At 49.8% G+C, this 13,486-nt stretch overlaps 1 protein-coding gene across 1 annotated transcript in view; it reads right to left on the bottom strand.

Annotated features, from left to right (window-relative positions):
• The window catches only part of TMEM132B (transmembrane protein 132B), a 212,602-nt gene that overhangs the window by 70,788 nt on the left and 128,328 nt on the right, over positions 1-13,486 (bottom strand). The window contains exon 4 of the mRNA XM_087423598.1: positions 13,100-13,286. Coding sequence (XP_087279724.1) covers positions 13,100-13,286 — 187 coding nt within the window. The remainder of the gene's footprint in view (positions 1-13,099; positions 13,287-13,486) is intronic.

Below are 13,486 nucleotides of genomic sequence, written 5' to 3'. Positions count from 1 at the left end.
CCACTGCTCTTGAGTGTCCCCCCTTTAAGCACACTGGCGTACCAATAAAAAGAAACCATTAACATTTACCATACACGTATTATGTGACAAACCCTGTGCTGTATATATTGTCTCATTTCATCCTCACAAGCCCTTGATAAGGTCATTCCAGAGGGAACAATGTTACCCCTTCTACGGACAGGACGACTGAGGCTCCAAGGCAGACTGTGCCGAGGGTCACGAAGCTGAAGCAAATGGCAGTGGGATGTGAACCGAGGCAGCTCGACTTTTCTCGAGCACACACGGCGCCACGTGTCCCCAGCGGGGGACAAGGGGCTATCCTCTTATGACCAGTACGGAGGCGGCAGAGTCATTTCGTTGGCAAGGCCCCTGGCTTGTCATTTTCACCCGGGAACCTCAGCCCCGGAGGCGACACCGGAAGTCTCGGTGCTCCCAGACACCGTGCAAACCACGACTCCCCGTCGTGATAAATAATCCAGTCCGCTCGTCAACAATAAAGGAGATTTTTTTTCAAAAAGTAAATTATTTTCTCGGAGCACAGCCTCCTGATGATTTGAGGATTTTCTCTGCACTTTAAGGGCGTGTAAAACAGGAACATGAAACCCTTCACAGAATCGCTCTCAATGTCATTCAGGGCTCATCGCCCAGCAAAACAGAACAACTCACCAGCAGAGTCTTTGATGGATGTGCTGCACACTGGACGTTTTCCTGAGGTAGATCGTAAATATTAATGGTATTGACAGAGCCTTAAAAATTCATTGTGTCACATTCCTGCGGCCACAGAAGCACCCGGAATGCTTTGCTCCTCCAACTGACAGCCACCAGTTTCTTCCCTGGACTTGCTTACTGGTCTGGTTTTCTGGTTCACCTTCAGAAATTTTCCATCAGCAAAGGTTTGCCATAAAGATGCAGGTCAACTGAACCAAACATCTTAATGGATTTTTCCTTCTCCTTTTCCACTTAGCTGACTGCGATTCATTCTCCAGAGCAATCCCTCTTATGTTATTTTTTTCATGTCAGTTAGGACATGACATAGCATCTAAATCCAGTTATGGGCACTGTGGTGACAGGTCACTGAACATACTCGCTGGTGTCAGTGCTGGACGACCGCCCGGCTGTGCGTGGTTGAACTGCAGCCGGAACATGAGAATTGTGCATCAAGTGGGGCTTACAAAGCACACGACTTTAATCTCATCCAGCAAAGATGGTTATTTCCGGTCATTTGTACAGTGTGCCCACTGGACACATATTCTGCTTGACAACTTACAATTGCTCCTTTCCGCAGTGAGCGGGCTGGATCAATCAGGTGGAGCCATGTGTAGTTATCCAAGGAAACTGTTTGCAGAACATCTCGCTCTTTCTTGTACATGAGAGAACCTAGAAGACAGAACTGTGTTAAGTTTATTCCGGATACCTGCTGCCCAGCGTTGTGCGTGCTCTCCAACAGGTAATTACGCTGACAGACTTGTCTGGGTGTAAGAAGAGGAGTGCCAGCCTCTGGGTGGACTTGTGAGGTCAGGATTCAACAACAGTGCCTTTCAGAGACACTGCAGTCTCCTTCTTGTCCTGGTAAACAGAGTCTAGTCAACACCAGAATGTGAACGTTTTGTAGCTGAGTTAATGACTGAAGATCTAGTAGCCCTTTAGAGTCATTATCCAGAACGTCAGTTCCCACTAGAACTGGAGACGCTGAAAGTGTAGGACCAGATCTCGGTTGGCAAGTCCACGGCATGTGTGTAGCCACACCCCCTTCCCGCACCTGTAGTGGATTAAATAGTGTCCCCCAAAATTCATGTCCCCTGGAATCTCAGAATGTGACCTTATTTGGAAAGAGGGTCTTCACAGATGTAGTTAGTTAAGATGAGGTCATACTGGGTGAGCATGGGCTCTAAATCCAATGACTGGTGTCCTCATACGGAGAGGACACAGAGATGCAGACATACACACAGCCCTGTGACAACAGAGGTAGAGATTGGAGTGACGTCGCCACAAGATAAGGAAAGCCTGGAGCCTACAGAAGCTGGAAGAGGCAAGGAAGGACCTAGAACCCTGGAACTCTCAGAGGGAGCACGACCCTGCTGACACCTTGCTTTTGGAGCTATGGCCTCCAGAACTGTGAGAGAATCAATTCCTGTCGTTTTAAGCCTCCCAGTCGGTATTCATTACGGCAGCCCCAGGAAACTAACACAGCACCCAAAACAGAAAATTGACCCATCACCATCCTCACTCCTGCCTCAGCACGGCGGTGTCCTGGTGTGCTACCATTTGGCACATGATATAAACCCACTGTCCACCCCCAAACCAGAGGGAGCTTTACAGGATGCATCATAGTAGCGAAAAAAGGAAAAAAAAAAGGAAATGGAAACCACCTAAATATTCATCAGTAGGGAAATAGCTGTGGAATAGCCCACCGCAAAATACCATAGAGCAGTTTTGTTTTTTGTTTTTTGTTTTTGTGAGGAAGATCAGCCCTGACCTAACATCCGTGCTAATTCTCCTCTTTTTTGCTGAGGAAGACCGGCTCTGAGCTAACATCTATTGCCAATCCTCCTCCTTTTTTTTTTTTTTTTCCCGTAGAGCAGTTTTTAAGACATGAATGAGGCAGCTCTATTCATATGGGTATGAGCAAGCCTCCTAGACGCATTGTCAGCTGTAAAGAATACGATACACAGCACAGCGCCCTTTGTTTTAAAACACAGGCACACACACAACAGTACCGTGTTCTCTGCAGCCCCATGTATGTGTATGAATGTAGACACACAGAAGGATGGAGTTCCAGATGAAAAAAATAAAACGATAAACCCTAGTACATTGGGGAGGGGTGTAACTGTGGAGTAGGTCAGTGCACACCCGAGCCGTGCCTGTAATGTTCCAGGAGGATGTGTGCAAAGCACTGCTTAGTTAGATTTTAAGTTTTAAACAAATGACAAAGGACAAGAAAAAGACTCATTCACGAGCCTGCAAAACTTTCTGAAGTGCCCTCCTACTTACCACCTCCCAAGGCCGGGTCAGACCCCGAAGGCCCGTGGGTGCTGCCGGCCCTTCCTGGGGTGAAGCGTCCCTGCTCAGGGCGGGCTCAGGGCTGGGGGCTCCCAGGACAGAGGCTGCCCCTCTGAGTCCAGCCACATGCAAAGAGAATGGGCAAAGGACAGACGGCGACAGAGGGAGGGAGAGAGACTCTCCATGACAGGAAACAGGAGCTTCACGAGATTCAAGTCCCCGACTGGTTCTGGGGCATCAGGCACAATCATCCCAAGAAGATAAAGGGCCTTCAGGTACTGGGAGCTTCCGCATGGCAAACGGAGTGAACGACAGAACGGCAGCCGTGGCCCAGCAGCCCGGACGCCTGCAGCAAGGGGGTAGACTGGTAGCCCTGGGCCAACAAGTCAGATAAAAACAGCTCCACGTGGCCCTGCCCGGGTGGGGGGAGCCTGACCCCTCCTCCCATGGGAGCAAGAATCAGCTTCCTCGAGTGTGAAAGAGAAGAAAAGAAAATAGACCTTTCAGAAGGCAGCACCCCCACCTCCATACTGGAGTCAAGTGTTCACCGTCGGGCTCCCCCCGCCACGGCCCTTCTGCTCCGAGGGCGCCACTGTGACAACTTCTCTCTGCATGTCACACCTGTGCTCGTCCAATCCAGCCCCCTCAAAACCCTGCTGCGCCAGACATCCCTGTTCTCTGCTGTGGACGCTGCTGTTCCAGATAGTGACCAGGCTCCTCCCCATGACAGCCAGTGTAACACCAGGCTCCATCCTGGGCGATTCCCACACGTGATTTCACCACAATCCTGGGCCAGTTTCACAATGGGGAAACTGGGTCATGGAACAGTTAAGTCACTCTCCCAAGGTCTTCTGGCTGGTAAGCGTCAGAGGCAGGATCTGAACACAGCTCCAGAGTCTGTGTTCTAACCACTGCACTGCCTGACACTGAGGGCCCCTCGGGTATCTGAGTTTGCCAGCAGCTCAAATCAGTTTGAAACACTGCTGCTTGTCAAACAGGAATCAGGAGGGCTGAGTTATCGCAGAAGAAAAGAAGTGGCCCAAATTCCCTGCCCTTCATGACTATCGCTGACATCCTCCTGGTCCAGGTCCAAGATAAGCATGGAGCCGGGGAGTCTTTGGGAAGGCTGGGAACCCCGTGCCTGGATCCCACCTCTCCAAGGATGACAAGCAGCCACTTCCCTATGAGGTCCCCCCACGGCCCCAGGGGAACAGCCATGGGGAAGGGAGTGGGTGCTCCATGCTCTCTAGAACACACATCCTCATTCCAGGCGGGAAACCTCTCTCTGTGTCTCTCTCTCTCTCTCTCTCTCTGTCCCTCTCTCTCTCTGTCTCTCTGTCCCTCTCTCTGTCTGATGTATCTCTCAATCTCTCTGCCCACCTCCTCCTACCTTTAAAGACACCCCCCCACTGTACTCCCAAATGTGTAGAATGACTGGGATGAGGTTTATTCACAGAAGACCAAAAAAAGCCTCTATCATCTCCTCAGAGAGGATTTCCCCAAATCTGAGCTGAGATTTGAGTGACGAGATGACAGACCCATCAAGAGCTGGGGGAAGAGAATTCCAGGTGCAGGGGGTCCCTCAGCAAAGGCTCGGGGAAAGACACCGTCTGGCTGCAGAAGCAGGAAAGGGAGTGGGCAGGGTGAGGTCTGAGGGGCAGGGGCAGCTCTGCAGCCCCCTGTACCCCACGGTGAGGAGGGGAGCACTCTGCATTCCGGGAGGACTGCGGCCACTGGAGGGCTGGGAGCAGGGAGTGTTCACTATTGGTGTGTGTGTAAGTAGAGCCCTCTCTGTGGTACATGCAAGGTAGATTGCAGGGCGTCGAGGATGGAAGCAGGAGACGAAAAGGCCAGGACAGGCATCCAAGAAAGAGCGGACGGGGGCTCGGGGCAGGGAGCTGGCGCTGGGATGGAGACGAGAGGGTGAGCTGGGGGCTCTAGATGCCCATCCGAACCCCATCCATGCACGGAGCACGTGGTACTGAGCATGTCCATCATCTACCCTCCCAACCCCGCGAGGCCGTGAGCTCCTGGAGGGCGGAGACCAGCTGTTCATGGTGGCTGTCCGTCACTTCCTCCCCCAGCGCCCGGCCCAGCGTCTGACCTTAGACAGTGCTCGGTGACCATCTGCTGGCGGGCACACCCCACACTGAGTGTAGAGTTACTGCGTCGGTGTTCTTAAAAACATAGTCAGACCATGTGGCCTCAACCCACTCGAAACCATCCAGTGGCTTCCTGTTGCACACAGAATAAAACCTACTAGGGTTCCCAAACTAGCGTCCACGGAAGGTGCCTGTTAGAGTTCAGGAGTCCATGAAATTGGATGGGAAAAAATATACACACACACACACCCAGATACACACACGTGCATGCACACACGTACATATACACACACATATACACACGTGTGCATGTACACACATGCGCACACACATATATACGCCCAAATACACATACACATGTACACACACGCACTTATACACATACACACACACATACACACATCTTTATTTCTATTCACCTCTAATTGAAATTCAGCATTTCTTTTGATGACAATGAGTAGGACAAACCACAGTACCAGGCATTAGTAGTATCAGGTTTTTTCACCCACACACATTACAGCTGTTTTCATATCACATTGCAGTTGTTACCTGTATCTCAAAACAGCACCTATCCTCATCAGTACTGTGACGTTACAGGAATTATTGCATCTGACAGTAGATCTTGTCTTGTAATGAAATGAGAAAATACATAAATAGTACATATATTACCATATCACACATTTGCTTTTGTAAGTATTTTTGATTACTATATTTCAATATAATTGGTTTTCTTTTTAGTTTTTAAAAAAAGTTCTGCATTTAGAAAACCCCGGACTGCCTGAGAGCTCCACGACGCAGAGTCGGAGCGCTGGGTACTTTGGGCAGAAGGACGCTGGAGGCAGGCAGCCTGGTGTGACAGCCAGCTCGGCAGCAGGACTAGGTGTGCCACTTTCTGCCGTTATTTATTCTCTCTGTTCCTCAGTTTCTCATCCATAAAATGGGGTAACATAGGTACCTCATAAGGCTGCTGAGTTAATGTATCTAACAGAATAATTCCCTCCACCCCAGATACATCCATGTCATGATCCAGAACCTGTGGACATGTGACCTTATATGGCACAGGGCCTTTGCACGTGTGAGTCAGTTAAGGATCTGGAGATGGGTGGGTTACCCTGGATTATCCAGGTGGCCCCAATGTCATCACAAGAGGCCTTGTAAGAGGGAGGCAGGAAGGTCAGAGTCAGAGGAGATGTGATGAAGGAAACAGAGGTCAGAGTGATGTGGGACCATGAGCCAAGGAATTGGGCGCCCTCTAGAAGCTAGGAAGGGCAAGGAACAGATCCTCCCATAGAGTCTCCAGAAGGAACGCATCTCTGCCACCTCGTTGATTTTGGCCCCAGAGACCCCATCTCAGACTTCTGACCTGCAGCACTGTGAGATACATTTGTGTTATTTAAAAACACTCAGTTCGTGGCCATTAGTTACAGCAGCAATAGGAGACTGACACAGACACCGAGAACAGTGTCTGGGCACCAGAAGGCCCGTGAAACATTAGCTGCTGCTACCAATGCCTGCAGAAACTTCCCTGCCTTCCTCTCCAATCTTATCTTCCTCCTGCCCCTCTCCCCTTGCTGTCTACATTCCCACAGCCTGGCCTTCTCTGAGTTCCTCAAACACCAAGTTGAACACTGCTCCCTCTGCCTGGAATGCTCTTCCTCCACAGCCTTCTATAGCTGGCGCCTCCTTCTCAGTTAGTTCTCAGAGCAAACGCCAGATTCTTAGAAAGCCCTCTTCCTGGTCGCTCTAACACCACCCACCCCCTCCCTGTCTCTCTATTCTGTCACCCAACGAGAGTTTCTCCAGAGCACCCACCAACATCTCAAGTGACCGAGTATATTTGTTTGCTTCTAGCATCCAGCACTCTCCTCTCCTAGAATGTAAGCACCATGAGAGCTGAGACCCTGTGTACCTATTCATCACCACCCACTAGAACACAGAGCAGGCACACGAATATTATTTGAAATAAAGAAGTATTTGTGCCCCAGCCTTGTTGTAAAGTTTCAGGCCAATACGGCTAAAAAGGAACCTGATTATCTCTTGCTTTTTCCTATGCTGAGCCCCGGTGCCCAGTTGCCTAGAAACTCACCACGTGTGCTCATTTTTTCATTCCAACCTTGTTGAAAGATAATGTGTTTTTTATCTGCATGTGCAGAGCTGGCTTTCTAGTTTTAAAAACTGAAGTTGAATGGTGGGCTGCAGCCCTAGACTCCAAGCCACCCACAGAAAAATTCGCTAAGTTCAAAGCTCAGGAATTGCCGAGAAAACTGAAGAGAGGTGACAGGAAGCAAAGGGACACTGTGGAGGGAAAAGAAAGAAAACGTATGCTTTCATAAAGAAGAGAAAAGGGAAAAAGGCACATAGTCACCATTTCCCAGCCACGGAGAGGACAGCACAGACTACTTTCAGATTTCAGATTTTAAAGATGATGCGGAAAACATCGCTATTACCCCGGGTTGCCACGCTCCTCTTTTTAGACTGCCCTTTTTAAGATGGGATTTTTGAAGGTTTTGACCATCTGTGTTGTTCTGCTAGAAATGGAAATATTAGACACAATAGGTTTCCAAGGCCTGGTGATTTCACCTCCAAAATCTCCATCAATCTACTTTCTCCCTTTCCATTTGCCAAAAAGTAATGAATCCATAACATTGTGTCTGATAAATAAATGTCTGTTGTACAGCAATTGACCGGATGGATGGATGGATGGATGGATGGATGGATGGATGGATGGATGGATGGACAGGTAGGTGGCTGGATGGATAGATGAATGGACAGATGGGTACATCACCACTGCCACTGTTCTTTTGAAAGCCTCCTGCCTGGAATATTGCATCAGCTCCCACCCTGGCTTCCATGCCTGGCATCTCTCCCCAGTCCCATCAGGCCTTCCCCCAAAGCTGCATATTTACCTTGATGAAGCAGAGGTTGGTTCGCTACCCAACAGGTGTCAACAGCACCCAATGCCTCCCGGGTCACACAGCTGTGGCAGCGAAGTTCTGCATCATCAGCCTGGGGTTGAATCCCAGGATAACAGCTCCTTCTCGGGGGGGGCTGTGAGACTGAATGAGATACTCCGTGGGCAGCAGACACCATTGACTGCCCACCAACAGTCATCTCTCCTCTCCTTCCATCACAGGTGAGGCCAGAAATGCCAGATCCTCATCTCCCCAGCCTCTCTGCGCCATGGCTGTATCTAACTCATCAACAAACTCTTTCTTTCCTCCAGGAGGAGAATCCACCACCCACTCTGAGACTGACCTTCTCTCTGGCCTCCACCCAAAGTCTGACAGACACAGCTGCACGTGACCAGACAGCATGCTGACAATGATGAAGATAGTGATGACCAGATATTCCTGCGTGCTGACAGTGTGCCAGGCCAACGTGCTAACCTTGAGCTGCAGCATCTTATTCACTCCTCACAAAACTCTACGAGGTAGGCAACGTCATTTCTGCATTTTACAGATGAGGAGACTGAGTCTCAGAGAGGTTAAGTGACTTGCTCAAGGTGAAAAAGCCAGTAAACACTGGAGCTCAAATTTCAGTCTAGGCCAGTTGACCCAACAGCCTGTACTCGTGAGCAAATGTTTCATTGCCAACAACCTCAAAGGTGAAAAGAATTGAAATTTCCCCAGAATGTACCCCACCCCCAGGTGAATCAACAGGATAACAAAACTAGCTGAGTAGACGGTCATTCATGCACCAACAGTGGAGTCTCCTCCAGTCTATCTGGACGCTTTCCCACTACCTGCATGGCTTCTTCAGTTGCCTTGATATTTTACACATGTTCATATTTGTTGTATCTCATTTGGTCCATATGATACTACCGTGCAATAGACAGTAGAGGTATGCTTACCTGGAAATTCACACATGAGAAACCAAAGCAAAGGGAGTTTAGTTGAGGCCACATGGAGATTGAGAGGCCAGCGGGCTCTGCCCTCAGGTCTCCCCCTCCCCGCCCCGGGGATTGGAGGAGGAGGATTGTGGAGCTATTATGGGATCCCACCCAGCCCCAGCCCCGTGGAGTGTACATCCTCCCCAGGGAAAGGCTGTGTTCATAAACTAAGAGGCTTCTGATCACCGTGCCTGTGGCGGCTCTGCTGTGGGATCCCCTGGAAGCGCAGAGCGCAAAGTGCTTCCTTGAGGACAGGAGAGTGGTGGCCCCAGGAGCTGGAGCTGTCAGAGCTGGTGTGTGGCTGGGCATGACATTGAGGTAAAGAGAGCAACTCAGGCCTGGGGAGGTAATGAAAGAACAGACGTGGGAGGAGGGATGGAGGGCTCTGGGTGCACAGCCTGAGAAGGACCAAAATACAGTGAGTTAGGATCCTGCATCAGGCAAGTGGTAGGGAAACAACAGTCCCCAAAGACGTCCACATGGTAACCCCCAGAACTTGTGAATATGGTCTTTATGCGGCACAAGGGGAAGTTAAGGATCTTGAGATGGGGAGATTATTTTTGGTTATCCAGGAGGGCCCAAAAGTAACCACAAATGTTCTTATAAGGGAAAGAGGGAGGCAGGAGGTCAGAAAAGGAAACGTGATGAGGTGAGCAGAGGTCTGAGTGACATGGAGCCAGGAGCCAGGGAATGCTGGCAGCCTCTGGAAGCTGGAAAAGGCAACGAATGGATTCTCCTTCAGAGCCTCCAGAAGGAATGCAATCCTGCTGACACCTTTATTTTAGCCCAGTGAGACCCATTTCAGATTTCTGACCTCCAGACTGTAAGATAATAAACTTGTGTTGTTTTAAGCCATTAAGTTTGTGGTGATTTGTTACAGCAGCAAAAGGAAATAAATACAGCAAATGAGAGCTATCCAGCCAGTAGATTTGGGTTCTGACATAAATATAACCATTCATTCATTTGCTGAGCAAATGTGTATGCTAGGTGTTGATCTGGAGATCAAAACAAACATGGTCCCTCCCATCAAGGAGCTTGTGACGCAGTGAAGGAAGACAGACAGCATTCTGGTCATCAACTGAGTGCCTCTCAGCTCCAAATTCACCCCTCATTACCTGTTCTTTGAAAATGGATCTGAGCCCTGAGCCCCTAATATTTTCGCTTGCAAATGGGCACGATGTTAAGTTTGCCGGTAGAGGGCGATGGAGAGACATTCAGAAGGAAAGGGTTTGCCTTCTGATCCTGGTGCTCTCTTTCTGCAGCCTCCTGTGCTGCACGTGCACATGACTTCTCCAGCATCGGCGGCTCCCCCATGTCCAGCTTCTGCAGCACCCAGCAGCCAGGGCACCCCGTGGCCAGCAGCTTTCCCCAGCATCCACTTTGAGTGGTTTTGTAGCAAATGCCTCTGATGAGACACCACCCTGTGAACAGCTGTCCCCAGACTTCTAGCAAGTTCTGCTGGTGCGCCACGTCAGCAACATCTCTACATTCAGTGAGCTGTGACCATATCCTCTCCAACAAGGTCTGGATCTCAGGGAGGGGACCTCTCCCCCAGGTGCTGTATCTCAGCCTGGGGTAGTGGGTGCTCCTTATGTCTGCTGTTCCAATACTCTCTAGAGTTCTCTTCACTTCATGCTAATCAATCCCTCATTATTCCCATCCCCTGTTATAATTAATGGGGGAGAAGAAGGAGGGGAGGAAGGAGGAGGAAGGGGCGAGGGAGAGAAGAAGGAGGGGGAGGAGGGGAGGGGGAGTTGGAGGAAGAAGTACATGAAAGGTACTTACCTCTAAGAGCAGTAGGCAGCATTCTCCCCTAAAGGCCACCCTGTGGCAGTTATGGGTTTGGAAAGCAGGTAAAACAACTGATTAAAAAAAGATGAATTACCAACTTTGGTTCCACTCCAAACTTTACTAAATAGCTCTGGTTCCCCTGAAGCCATTTCAGAACCACCTGTCACAGAGATGCAAGAGATACACTGTAATACACGACACCACTCAACCATCCAACCCCGGCACTTTCCAGCCAATGGGAATTGAAGCCAAATGCAAGAAACCGTCCCTAAGTAAAGATCAGCCAGATGGGGAGACACTAATAGTCAGAGACATGCAGTGTGCACAACACACATAAAACGGGCCTCCCCAGAGAAGCAGATGCTCAGACGGCACCGGAGGGGAAGAAATGGGTCGTGGATGAGGGAGGCAGCAGAGAACAACTCCGCACAGCAGGCAAGCACACCGCTGGACTCCCCCGGACTCCACTCCCAGTGCTGTGCCCAGGCACCAGTCACTAAGACACAGAGGAGCAGGGACTCTAGACGAGCCCACAGGGAAGTGTTGCTGCCGCAGAAAGACTGCCAGAGCCGACCTGTATCCCGACCACATTCCCAGCGCCTGCTTTTCCTGCTCTGCCCAGCTCTTTGTTCCTGTGCAGGTTTCACCAGCACCTTCTGCCCCTGATTCTGTCCTGTCCCCACCATGTGCCCATCAGAGGAGGGCACGATGCTCTCCTTCGGCATTCCACCCCCAGAAGCATCAGGAGGCTGCAGAATCCCCAGTGAATTGAGTGCTACAGTTTAAGCATATGGCAAAATTGTGAAGACATTGAGTAAAGAGATAACCCAGCCTCAGCCAGATCTCGGTTGACCTGGAGAATTGACAGGAGAGCACCTGGAAAAGGGAGGGCAGGACAGTCTCATTCTGCCCTGAAATCCACCTCCATCCATCTCTGCCCCTTAACGGGGCCCTTTCCTGCTAAACTGTGGCTGCAAAACCAAAATGCAGACCACTGCTGATGTGGATAAGCTCCATCAGTCTAATCTGCAAGAACTAGATGACCCTGGTAGCTGGGATTAAAGCATGGATTCATTCAATAAATGTTAACCATCCCAGGCATTGTTCCAGGTGCTGGGGACACAGATGCGGACAAAACTGACCAGAACCCTACCCTCATTGATCTCACCTTCTAGGGAGGAGCACAGATGACAAACCCTAAATCTCAACACTGATGGTGTCTATGAAGAAGATAAAGCAGGGTGGGATGTGGACAGTGATGGGCAAGGGGATGGAGGGCCAGTTCTAGCCAATGCAGTCAGGGAAGGGGCCTCTCTAACAATCGAGGTGAAGAGAAGGAGCCAGATGTGGGGAGATATCAGAAAAGTGTGTTTGGGCAAAGAGAAGAGTCAAGAACACAGACGTGGGAATTGCAGAATTAATTGTAGGATGGAGGATTTCATTTGCAAGGATCTTAATGTTGGTATCCACTTGAGTATGGATGATAGAGGCACCCACAGATTGCGCTGGAACAGCTGGGTGTGGACCCCCACACTCTGGTCCCAGACAGGAAGGTCAAAGTGGTGCAGAATATACTTGAACATTTCCAGTGTGGAAAAGGGCATTAAGCATGGGAAACTCCCACAGCTTTATCATCCCTGTGACCCACCAGCACTGTCCCTTATAGATTCTGGAACCTCATACATGACCCTGTTCTCAGACGTGGCCCTTGAGCCTGGTTGTGAATGGAGCTGGTTGTGAATGAGCCAAGCTCAGAGAAGAAATCTGGTCCCCTTTAGGCCAGAAGCAGTAACACACGTGGTTTATGGACTCTGGGACCCTATTCAGGTTCAGCTGGTCAATTCCCAACAAGGTTCCTTCAGTCGCTCTGCGTTTTAAAGTTTGCCAATCCCCGAGCTCCCTGGGAACGCTCAGGGCAAAGCCCATTGACTGGGGGCAGCCCACTCAGCAGGTAGAGCTACTGTTCCCACCACACACCCCTGGTGCATTTCAGTGAAACCATCTTCACTCAGGGCAGCACTGGGTTCTGATATGGACACAGACTGAGACAACAAAGAACAGGGGCTCCCCAGGAAGCAGTTCAGCGATATCCACAAAGGAAAAGGGATTTACACTGCAGACCCTAAATAGTTTCCAAGGAGGCATTACAGAAAGCAGGAAAATAAAATGTAATTTAAGTATATTTCCCTTGTTTAAACAACTTCATCGGGTGCATAGAAAATACTAGATTATAGAATGCTTCACGTTTCTTTGAATATTAAAAGTACTGAAGGAAAACTTCCTTTGCGACACTTTTTCTGAAGCCCGAATTTCTCACCATTGCAAGAGGGACGATGCCCACAAAGGATGTCTGGCTGACAAAGATCTCAGAGACGACCGGCTCACTCATGGAGTCCTCCACCGGGTATTCCACTTGCCATGTAATTTGCTGGGCCCCGGCCAGGCCACTGCTGTTGTCAGTTCCAAAGTCCACTTGCAAGATCTCATAGAAGGAGCCATTTGCTCTGGAAAACAAAGACACATTAAAGTGCAATTTAAAATGTGAGACCCAGCAGAATGTCAAGAACGCAATAAATTGCCACATTCCTCTTTGTCAACCTAAAGAATTATCGCCAAGTTCAACAAGTCATCCGGCAGCATCGATAGAGCCTAATTCACAGAATTCTGAGGTGGCCCCACCTCAGACCGGGCGGATGATCCACCT

Source organism: Ceratotherium simum, chromosome 35 (assembly GCF_057802395.1).
Source record: "Ceratotherium simum simum isolate JZ-2026a chromosome 35, ASM5780239v1, whole genome shotgun sequence".
NCBI lineage: Eukaryota > Metazoa > Chordata > Mammalia > Perissodactyla > Rhinocerotidae > Ceratotherium > Ceratotherium simum.
The sequence above is the reverse complement of the archived record's forward strand: the minus strand, read 5'-3'. Positions and strand labels throughout refer to the sequence as shown.